Genomic DNA, 12248 nt, shown 5'->3' with positions numbered 1-12248 from the left:
TTTGACTATACTTACAGTCTTTGATGTATTTCTGTCTTGAATTTCTTGACCATTTTATTTGGCCTAAGCGTACAGAAAAGTTGGGCAGATTTGGAGGCTAATTTTGTTACTACAGTTCTGTATCTACCTGTGTACTCTCACAAAAAGGCAGGCCTGTATTGTGCAGAAGGAGTGCCTGCAGCTTGGGCTTGCCCTGTGAAACAGGAGGGAACAGATGTGGGATGGGAACCTTACGTATTCTAACAAATGAAAGAGCTTAATTTGGAATTTTCTGAAGAAGTAGTTTTAAGTCACTTGGAACTATGGGTGAATGAACAAAACCCAATAAAATCCCAAAACACGAGGGTTGCTTCTTGTCTTCCCCCCAGTAACCTGTCTAGGCTTTGGGATTTTGATTGGTGGACTTCAGTGAGTATATTGCACTCTGTTACTGAATAAAAGACAACATTTATAATTTTACATGTGAATGATTCCTAAGAGAAGGAATTCTCTGTAAGTACTTGCATATTTTTTTCAGCTTGTGGAAATACAGCACCACAGTTCTTACTAATCCATTTTTTCCTGTAGCTTAATTTAATTTCTGGCCTTGAATGCCTAGTTCCTTCTGTCATCTTGATCTGTCTTGCAGAATAAGAGAACCTTCTAAGATGTCTTGTGTTTCTTGTTAGTTGTTTATTCTGACTGTGAATTCATTGGTGCTCAGGCAGGGAAAAAACTGAAGTATTTCTTTTATAAGAGGTTGGATGATCCATGCTACACCACAAGTGTACAGAACTTCAGTATAAACACAGTTGCAGGTGCTAAAGAACAGTAGTTGATAAATAAGTGAACTATTAGCCTCTAGATTTCTCTGACTGCCAAATTCATGCAATTAGGGAAAAAGCACTTTCTGTGCAAAAGCAGACATTCTGCTGTTTGTTGATAATGATACAGTAATATAAATGCAAATTATTGAGAAATCTGAGAATAGAATGGAAAATATGCAGAGTGAATTTCTGTATTAGCATAACTTACATTGGACATTTGATGCATTTTGAATTGATGCCCTCTTGAAGTTTATAATAGATTTAGAAATAAGATAGAAACTAAATGGTGACAGTTGTGAACTAGCACTGAAGACAGAAAGAAGGTGATAAACTCTTGGAAATGATGAATAGTGTGAGAAAAGTATTTTTCCACAGTTTCTTTTAATACACAAGAACCAAGTCATTATCTAATGAAATATTAATTTTAGACCAGCAGTCTAATAATACACTTTTCTGTGAGTTTCATACTAGTAAATTCCAAAGCTTGTTTCTGTGGAATGATGTAGTAAAAATTGAATGGGTTAAGAAATATGTGCCACATCTGGAAGATGAAGCTCCAGGAGTATAAATTTTGGTGGTCTAGGTGTGATTTCAGGCTCTGGAGTCCTCTAACTTACTGCTTTGCAGGAACCTAGAAAACTGTGCTAGGAGAGCCCGCTTGTTTTTCTTTGTTTTTCCTTAAACACTGTGATGGATTGCTCTGCAGACAGGATGACTGATCTTTGTTGTCCTGACTTGTACAGATGTTCATGTTATCAGGGAAGAAACATGAAAGGTTCATTTCCAGAGTAGGAAAAACCCATAGTTGTTGCAAGAAGTATGAAAAGACTACTTTCCATGGAAATTGAAACAGTTCTGACTTGTAAATTAATTAGTGTGTAAGGGCACCAGTGCACTTCAGGTGGTTCATCTTGTGCCTGACTGAGGAGGACTTTATTTTTCTTGCAATGGAAGTTGTGTCTGCCTAAGCTGCAGATCTTCTGTGCCTTTTTGTAAAGGATTCTCGTATGTTTGAAAACTTCACAGCTTCTGTGATCCTAATTGCACATAAGTTTGGAATATTTTTGAGTTGGGTTTGTTGCTCCCTGACCAGTTATAGTAAATTTTTTGGAGGGGGAAAAAAACCCAACCAAACAACAAACTATAGCCAAGTAAAGTATTTTGCCGTGTTACAGGATTCTGGGACTTTACGTTAATTCTTTGAATAATATCTCTTCTTGCACTGAAGAAATAGATGGGAGCTTTAGCTTTAAGTCTCAGGATTCTGTAATTAAGGCTGTAGTATAATTTTGTTAATTTTACAAGAGCTGAACTCCTTAAAATAACTCTGCCTCTGTGAGTCAGATAAGGAATTACTTTGTTTTGTCAATAAATTTCTCTCCTTCAGAAAGTTTTTCAAATGTAAGAATTCTCACCAACTAACAGTCACTAAATATAGTTTTTTCTGCTTTTGTTTTATTCAGCTTGTAAATATTTGGTGTCCCAGACTCCTTTTTTCTTCCATGACTTCAGTAACTGGATCCTCATAATCCTAGTGGTCATTTTAGTCATGTTGGATGACATCCTTGCCGCTGAGCTGCCTGGATTTATATATGCATTTGCTGAAAGTGTGTGCTCTGCTTCTGCACAGCACAGGGAATAGAATTTTCCTCAGAGCAGAAATAGGCAAAAACCTGACACTGAAAGAGAATACAAGGAAAAGTCTCTCTCACTGAATAGTTGAGAGAGAAACAAATATTTTTAATGAAGTTTTTCCATTTTCTTAATTTTTAAGTGAATAGTGCAACGGTGAATGCTGTTGCACTTCTTCAGTTGTCAAACTCAAAAAGATTTGGGAAGTTTACAACTAGGCTTTCAGTATTTCTTCTGAGACTGTGTGTTGGTTCAGTTGATAGAGGACTTGGCCAGGTATTTCCTGTGCCCTGAAAAATGAAAACCCTGGTTACTCAAGTAAGTACTGCTGCATAGCTAATAATGCTTCTGACAGAAGTTGCAGAAAACCAGAAAAGTAATTTTTAGTAGGGATTCTGTTACACAAGGTATTTCATTTTATGTACTAATGTGTGTCTGTCTGTTTAGATGGTTGTGAAAACTTTCATGGATATGGACCAGGACTCTGAAGAAGAAAAGGAGCTCTATCTAAATCTTGCTTTGCATCTTGCTTCAGATTTTTTCCTCAAACATCCTGATAAGGATGTACGTTTGTTGGTAGCATGTTGTCTTGCCGATATTTTCAGAATTTATGCCCCTGAAGCTCCATACACTTCACCAGATAAACTGAAGGTAAATAAAATTAATCTCTTTTTCCACAGCAGGTTTTTACACTCAGTGATTAATATAATTGGTCATGACTGCTTTTTGCCTCCTTTTATTTCTGGTTCAGCCTAAACAGTTCAAAGTTTTCACTTGATTTTGGAATGGGATTGGTCATGTCAGTTGTCCATGACATAAAAGGCTATACAGTACATATTCCAATAACTTGCAGAGTTTTTGATTTGTATTGAAAATAATTATTTTATTGAACTGTTTTTGGGATTTGCAGGTTACTTTACTTTAGAAATATTGATGATATGTATAGCTTTTATCTAAATCTCTTGCAAGATAGCTAATACCTTTACTAGGGAAAATATCCCTGCATCTTCAATTAAACTACCAAGAGGCAGGTACTTGTATATTTATAGATAAAGGTAGTATTGAAACAAAGATAAAGTACTTTTGTACAGAGTTAAATGATATTTGATGTGACTTGGAAAATTCTGTAATTACAAACATCACTGATCCCACTAGATGGAGATGGTTGATAGAGAAATGTCAGGTTTGAAAAGGAAGTACAGATCTGACTAATTTGTTCCAGTAAGAAATAAATTTTATATTATTTTGTGGGTTCTTTTACTTTTTAAAGTAGAAATCTAACTTAGTTCCCAGCTCTCAAAATCAAACTATTTCCCTTACGCAGTCAGAATCTAGAGTAATGAATTGAGTTTTGGGGGAAATTTACAAGAACAGGTGAAAGTAACACTGAAAAATGCCTGCTTTTTTTGTCTCCTTGATTTAGAAATGTGTGTGGTCTTCTTTGTTTGGTTTGGTCTTTGTTTATTCCACAGTAGGATAAAAAGATGGTTGTGGTGGATGGTCTATCTATTATCACTTAAAAGGAAATCACTCAATTTCTCATCTAGTGGTTTTGCCAGCAGTGCTTCCTGATTAGGGAAACAGTGCAGTTTCAACTGCTGTAGTACATCTTTTGTTAACAGATCTACTGGAGAGATATCTAGGGATTTTTCTTAATTCTGTTTTCTTGATTCTGAATTAGCGTGTAATCAGAGGTACAACATCTACTTCCTGTACTTATTGATTGCACCATTTTCAACTGGAGATAAATATTAGCTTTCTCTACTGTGCTATATTTAAGTCTGGTTTTCAGGTGTCCTGATTTCTATTTCAGTTTTTAGTATATGTTTTAATTTGCTTGTTAGGCTAAGAGCTTTAATTTCTCTCTTTCTGAGTTGGGCTAACTAAGTTCCTCCTTAGAGTATTTGATCTACCAAATGCTGCTAAGCTTCACATTTCGTAGTGTACAGTATTGGAAGGTTTATAGTACTGATCTCATACCTGAAGTATCAGAGTACTACAATCACTGTTTGGACAGAACTTGGAATGGATGAGGGACTTCCACTGCCAGCATTGAGTTCTGTAATCTGTGTAGATTTCAGAATTCAGTTTCTTGATGCAGTTTTTAAAACATATTTTGGGAAATAAAGTCAAGAAAAACAATAGGGGCCTTTGCCTAGGGCTGCTGAGATAGGTTTCTTGCAAACCCGTTTCTTCTGAACTCAGCTTTTGTGGTTGCAGGACAAGCTCTGATAGAAATGTCGAAGAGTTCCCTCCACTTTTTGACAGAGGTAAGAGGAAGAATCCTTCCTCTTGGGTTGTATCCTGGCACTATTTTTACCCAGTATTTAATATAACATCCATACTGCAGCTGAGTCTGTTCTTGTATGTTTAACACCAAAGTTAAAAATGGCAAAGGGGAGAGCTGAAAAGGCTTAATTTCTTGAGAAAAAAAGACTCACATCTTAAGTTTTTGCCCTTGCTTCAGATTCAGTGGATCTCTTTGTAACTTACATATTGTGCAAGTGAGATGCTGAGGAAAGGGATAAGAATCTCAGGTTTTCCTCTTTTATGTGTATCATCTGTGTAAATCTTACAGTCCTTGCTGATCATTGAGAGTTGATAACAGGGATAGAAAATGCCATGAGTAGAATAAAAACAGAGCTGGATTAGGTTTGCTCTGCTGGGATCTTGAAACTTCTAACTTCGAGCCCTCTTTAGTCTGTGTAAAGCCTGGAGCTCAAATTAATTTTCTGGTGGGAAGATAATCTAATAATTTATATATGTCAATTGAAAATGACTTAAACAGAAGGACTGTCTACCTGTCTCTGCTGAAATTTAGATTTTAAAAAGGGTAGCAGAACCTCATTTATCTGAAGGTATTCTCTGGTGAGAGCCTTGACTCTGATGATTACTGAAGCCATTACGTAGTTAATTGGCATCACGACAGCAATCCACAAAACAAACAAAAAAACCCAAACCAAACAACAACAACAACATCAACAACAACAACAAAAAAATCAAAGCAAAACTAAACAAAAAACTAAAACAACAACAGCAAAAACCCCAAAACAAACAAACAAAAAATCCCTAAATTTGAAGTGTGAGCACTTTTGTTTTTGAAGTCTGGATTCTAATGTAGACTTGCTTTGTGTGGTCTCATGTGAAAACCTATTGTCCGGTTGTGAAATTATCGCAATTTTTTGGCTGCAGCCAAAGTTTATTTTAGCCCATGTTTTGACTTTATAAATGCATATATTTAAGTAGTATGTTATGTGTGCATAAAAAAGGAACAATGTGCTTAAAAAGGGGAAAATGTTTGGTCATAGTACATGAGATATTAAAAATTAGTGAGTACTTCTGAATTTAGTCTGTGCTGCTTTCTTTAAATAGGAATAAGAAAAACTAGTTTAGGAGTAAATGCTTACTTTTTCAAACCATGCTGTTATTTGAATCATTCAGGTGTTGGACTTACTGTGCATGTATCCTATTCATTAATGTTTGCAGTTATATACAGCACAATAATGAGAATTTTCTTTTGGAAAGTTAGTAGGGTCTTTGAATCATATTCAGTAGATAAGTATTGCATACTGAGCTGTAGGATAAAAACTGAAATACTTGCTTAAATGAACTGATTGAGATTTACCTCTACAAGTAAAGTTTAACACAAAGTAATTAACACAGAGCATGGGTTCTAAGATAAGTTGTAGCTTTTATGTTTGGCATTGGTCAGTCTGTCACGTGCCCCCTTTCTTCTTCAGTTGATTCTTCTTCTTTCCTGAGACTCAGTTTGAATGTCTTCTAAACTTCACAGAACCTTCCAGTATATCTGTTTTCCATAAGACACCATTCATTTTGGGTGGGGACTGATGGCCTGCTAGTGTTCAGGCACTAATTTTTAGTGGGCTTTTGCATGGGAACTGAATTCTTCTGAGTGGTTGGAAACCATTAGTGTGTCCTTTGTGTCTTTTGGTGTAATTTCAGCTAGAGTCTAGATTGTGTGCTCTGTAAGGGATCTGAAGTGTGAACCAGACAGTGATCCTTCTGATCATCCTTAAGTCTTCAAAATCAGTTTCAAATTAAATTAGAACACGAATGTAGCTGTAGCTCTTAATAGTTTGCTTGCTGTGCTTTTTTTGCCAAGACTTGGTAATGTCACATGTAATCTAGTTCTTGATTTTACCTAGATCCACAGTAAGTGCTCAACTTAATGATTAAAGCTGGATTTTGTGTTTATAGTATTGGAAAAAAAGAAACCATATTCTTGTCTTTTGTCTGTGTATTACCCTTGGGGGACTTAGAGGAAATGGTAATTTTGAAAGCGTTACAGAAACGCCTTATAGACTATTTCTAGGATAGATTTTCAGGATTAACAGAAAGGCTCTATTCTATTTATTATGGCAAGTATACCTTTTGGAATATATTTGATTTACACCTAGGTTGTTAGATGAAACATAGATATAGTTGAGGCTGTGAAGAGTGTTTCTGGTGATACTTATTTCTAAATATTTTGATTTAATATAGTTGTATTAGATTAATGTAGTTGTAGTTGTGAATTTCCAGCTGTTAATTATCTGAATGTGAAGAAAAAATTTAAGATACCTTCCTGCATGTTTCTATTTAGTTCATAGTTTGTTTCTATTTAGTTCATAATTTGACTATTTGTTCCTTGTAACCTGCTTCAATTGACTGTGTGAGACTTTTTCTGAAGGAGTCTTCTGGTGGGAAAAGTTGATAGAGGAAGCAGGAGGAACTTGGTTTATTAGTTTTTGCAAGAGATGTTATCTGTGTCAGTATCTTGATGACTGAGAAATGCACAAACAATACAGAGTGAACATATAATAACATCTCTTGGAAAGATGTAGTTCCTTACTGCTATTTTCTCCTTCTTTTGAAACTGATTGTAATATGAAGTAAAAATACTAAATTCATTGTCCTGCTGAATAATAATCTCTTGACTTCTGCAGCCAGACAGTTGCAGCTGTGTTTGTCAAGTTGAGTGCTTTTTTTTTTGGAAATGAAAAACATTTGTTTCCTTAGGAAAAGGTTACTTTGTCGACCCTTTAAAGAAATATGAAGTATTTTTAAATTACTCCTTGACATTTTCCATGATGTTTTTGTAGATGATCTTCTTTTTAATAGTGAAATAATGTCTGTCATTGCTGCATATTTTGTAGTGACTAAATAATATAAGTAATTTTAAAAGGTAATTATTTTATACTGAAGGTTTAATTGCAGTTTATTGAATAACTAGCGTTTATTTCTTTTCAGGATATATTTATGTTCATAACAAGGCAACTTAAAGGTTTAGAAGATACAAAAAGCCCCCAGTTTAATCGATACTTTTATTTGCTTGAGGTAAGCTGCATAACTTACTTAATAATAATTGTTAAACATAATCTTTCAGTTTAATCTTGTGTTAACTACTCCTTTTATTTTTTCCTGTTCCAACACAGAACATTGCTTGGGTCAAGTCTTATAACATATGCTTTGAATTAGAGGACAGCAATGAGATTTTTACACAGCTGTATAGAACGCTGTTTTCAGTAATAAAGTGAGTATTTTCACCCCAGATTTCACGGTATATTATTGTATGATTGAGGTCAGTGAGTTCTAACTTTTAGCATTAATGAGTTTTGTAATTTAGTTTAACTAAAGGTAGCAGAGCTGTCAGTTTTTTCTGTTTTAATGAAACGAGGCACATTGCACATCATCTTTTTTCACTAAGAAACTTAGCTTTAGTTGTCATTAACTGCATTTATTTTATTCTGTTCTTGAAATTGAATGGTGTAATATGCAATTCTAAGGAATTTGGAGGGTTATTGCTGTGAAAACATGAGTCAGAAAGTAGCAGACACTGGAAGGTACTGCTAGAGGTAGTCTAGTCTTTTCCCTTTGCTCAAAACAGCTTGAGCAGATTGCCCAGAACTGTAGCCAGTTAGTGTTTGGGCATCTCCAAGGATGGAAAGGCTGTGCCAGCTTTGGGCAGCCTTCTAGTGCTCAATTACCCTTTTACATGTCTGAATGGTATGTCTTGTATTTCGCCCTGTGCCCACTGCCTCTTGTTCTGTGACTGGACACCAGTGAGCATATGGTGAGAAGACAGTCTTGCCTTGTCTTCTCAACTCTCAACATCAGGTATTTAAACTTATCATTAAGTTCTTTCCTAGGCCATCTCTTCTCAAGGCTAAAAAATGATCTCAGCTCTCTCAGCCCTTCCTTCCATGAGAGCAGCTCCAGGCCCTTAATCATCTTTATGAACTTTTGCTGGACTTGAGTCCATGATGTGTGTGTCCCTTTTGTGCTGGGAAGCCCAGGACTGGACTGGACAGCACTCCAGAGGAAGTCTCCCCAGTGCTGGGCAGAGCAGAGGGATGCTCTAATACAGTCTTTACATGGTAGGGACAGATGGAGTCTTACTGCAGTAGTGAATGAGGAGAGCATGAAATATAAGAATGATGGAATCAGGGAATCCAAGTATTTTGATTTCTAAGAAAACTTGTGGTTTGCTGATTTTATTCCTTGTTTGCCATCACCACAGGGAGTACTCTGAACAGAAGTTGTACTTTATATAGATATTACACTAAGAATTCTTGTTTTTAATTTCAGCAATGGTCATAACCAAAAAGTACACATGCACATGGTTGATCTAATGAGCTCTATCATTTGTGAGGGAGATACTGTGTCACAGGAACTTTTGGATACAGTGTTAGTTAATCTAGTGCCAGCACATAAGGTAAGACTTTAATGGCTTATGTTTTGTTTTGTTCTATTGGTTTATTTGTAATCATGATTTCTAGGATGTGTGCGTTCAGATATGCAGATCTAATTGAGAGAATGGCTGTAGCAAATGTCTTTGTATTATCTGGATTTTTTTTTTTAGCAAACAAGTACTTTTAATAGAAAATTCAGTGAACTTTCATTGCTCTAATGTACTTTCCATAAGCGAAGTATCAGTGGTCACAATAATCTAAAAGGTTGAATGTCCTATGAATTTAAACAGTTTTTTAATATGCCATCAATGTCACTAGAATGGAATAGAGAAGTTACATACATCCTTTGGAAAGTTTTTATTAATTCATGTAATGCTGTATCAACAGTTCAAACTAAGGTGCCCTGAGTGGGAGAGTAAAAGTTGTTACAACTGCTAATTTGTAATTGGCTCAGCTGTATTTCAGAAATGTTGGCTTGGTGTTATTTTTATATTTCTGATGCAGCTATAGAATCAAACCTGTGTGCAGAAATGATGGTTCAGAAGGAGCCCAAGGAATGGCTATCTTAACTTAATGAATCATGTCATGTTTAAAAAAAAAAGTCTTATCTATAGATGAACTAAAGGAAAAACTTCAGAACTGTGCACGTTTTGTGATCTTAAATGTTTAAAAAGCATGGGAGTATGACTCCTTAGTTCAGGAATTTAACTGTGTCCTACTGAAATCTCATGGGCTACTCACTTGTAAGTTGTGCATGACAAAAAAAGACTGTGGGGAATTCATCTAGGGAAATGTATCTTTATTTGTATTTTGGACACTTCTAACAGCTTTTTTTTTTTTCTTAAAATATGTTCAGGAAGGTGCTAACTGCTGTAGTTTCTAAAAAGTGTAAAGTTAAGTGATTATTAACAGAGACATGCTTTGGAGTGCCTAATAGTGTGCCTTTACCACTAGCCATTATTTTCAGTAAATAAGTAGGACATAAGTTATTTTCTATTGACAGTGAAAACTAAATGCTTAGTATAGGTCAGTAAATTTTTTTCCACCACTGGAAATGTTTTCGCTTCCACACTGGAAATGTGTCCTTCAAGGTGTCTAATACTTGTGTGCCAGACTAGACTGAAATTTGTGAAATTTGTGTGGCTAAATTTCAGGTTTATGAAGTAAAGCTTTGGAATACAAAAAACAAAAGCAAGAATATGCAAAATACTTCAGTTTGTGTTCTCAGTTATTAGGATTCTATTGTTTCATTGTGTCATCTGTGTTCAAATTGATTTGACTGTACTATTTTTATGTTTCATGTTTAATAAACTGGCTTTGAGTTGAAGAATTTGTATCTGTTAGGATGTCTGTAGTGCTAAAACAATTCTGTTTTGTAGTGGATTTAAAATTACAGACTGAATATTTTAATAAGGGAAATATATTTGGGGGTTTGCATTTTTTGCTGCTTTTCTTTTAATCAAAGTCTCTCTGTGGATAGGATGCTCATTTATTGCCTGCTTTCTAACAAATAGATACATAATGTCAGATTGTATTCTGAGTATGTTTACCTTATTTTTTTTCCATACTAATGGAGAGGAACTTCTAATGTTTTTCTGTTGCATCTCAAAGTCTTCACATGGTGAATTTTATATTTAAAATTATTTAAATTATTTAATTTAAAGAAATTGAGTTTTAAATTTAATTATTTAAAACTCAGATTTAAAATTTGAGTCCTCTACTTTCTGTGGCTACTGATGTCAAGCTGAAAAAGTGTAATAAATTCAGAGTTGAGAATTTTTCCACTCTTCCATTGAGCACAAAACTAGGAGATAAAGGATAAGGTCCACCATAAAAAAGCTGTGCCTTGGCTGACCTCACTGTTCAGCTGTGTGGGCTGTGGAAAAGGGAAATTGATGGATCAGATTGGTCACCAAATACGGCATAAAGGCAGACATTGGTGTAATGGTCTGTAGGGAATCCCCAGATTTCCTAGTGACTGAAAAATATCTTTGATGAAGTGGAAGGAACATAGATCTGCTACTAGCTCAGTTTGAAGATGATCAGATTGAGAGATTGTTGAAGACCAATTATATCTATAGAAAGTGACACAGGCAAGTGGTGTATTTTTAATATGCCCAAAAGGAAGGTTGTGTATGAGAGGGAGTGTGTAGTGGCCTTTTGAACTGAATGGCTGCATTGTAGAAAAGAGTTGTATTGGTAAAACAAGACTGAGCTCCTCAAATCTCAGTCTGTATAATTTATCTAACCTGTGGTCTGTAAGTATGTGTTGGGAGCAGAATGTTTATCCAGTGGCTGAAATTCAACATTAGACAGCTTTACGAAAAATTACATTAATATTTTAAAGAGATGTAGTAATTAGTTGAGCAGTTTACAAAAGGTTAATTCAATACTGTTACCCCTTAAGCAGACAGTATTTTTCCAAAGGTGAAAAATAGATATAGTCCATAGTCCTGAGTGGGAAGTGTAAAAAGCAATGGTGCTCACAGGATGGCTGCAAAAACTCGAGCATAAAGAGCATATGCTGCGCACATGATATATTATCAAATGTCTGTATACAATTAGTAGTCACTGAAGTAGTGACAACTCTAAACTACTCTATCTGCCTTGAGTTTGTCATCCATCTCACTTGGTCAGGATAAAAGCCACACTAATGTAAATCTGAATGAAAGCAGCTGATACCAATATCAGAAAAGAGGCACACTGGAGTGTGCATGGGCTTGCTTGACTAGTACAGCTGTCAGATAAGCCAATAAAATGGCAAGCTTAACTTGTCTGACCATGTGCTTAACTCCTAATTTTGATGCTGAATTATTTTTTTTCCTTTTTTCTTTTCTATCAACTCAACTGGAATTCTTTTGATAGGATTATATTGGGAGGGAAGGAATTTAAGTGACCTAAACCCAGATAAGACTTAGAAGCACGGGAAGAGGTAGTTAGTATGAAAAGGCAAGAAAAATTAATAGTTTTCCTTTCCCCTTTAATGATCTTTTTGTATTATAATGCTTTTATGGCAGACCTGAAAACAATTTTATGTTTGTGCAGTGTGTTAGAAGGGAAACTGTACTTGATTTCCTTGGGTGTTTGCCAGTGTTCCATTTTCAGCCTCAGGACTGCT

General features: G+C 35.3%; 1 protein-coding gene across 2 annotated transcripts in view; it reads left to right on the top strand.

Annotated features, from left to right (window-relative positions):
* Positions 1-12248, top strand: part of PDS5B (PDS5 cohesin associated factor B) — a 99007-nt gene that overhangs the window by 20322 nt on the left and 66437 nt on the right. For both annotated transcript variants that reach the window (XM_084201485.1, XM_084201484.1), the window contains exons 3-6: positions 2886-3089; positions 7689-7775; positions 7874-7971; positions 9027-9153. In XM_084201485.1, the coding sequence (XP_084057611.1) occupies positions 2886-3089; positions 7689-7775; positions 7874-7971; positions 9027-9153 (516 nt within the window). The remainder of the gene's footprint in view (positions 1-2885; positions 3090-7688; positions 7776-7873; positions 7972-9026; positions 9154-12248) is intronic.

The sequence above is a fragment of the Fringilla coelebs genome (genome assembly GCF_963513975.1).
Source record: "Fringilla coelebs genome assembly, chromosome: 2".
In the NCBI taxonomy this organism is placed as follows: Eukaryota; Metazoa; Chordata; class Aves; order Passeriformes; family Fringillidae; genus Fringilla; species Fringilla coelebs.
Note: the sequence above shows the minus strand (reverse complement) of the source record. Positions and strands in the feature narration are given on the sequence as shown.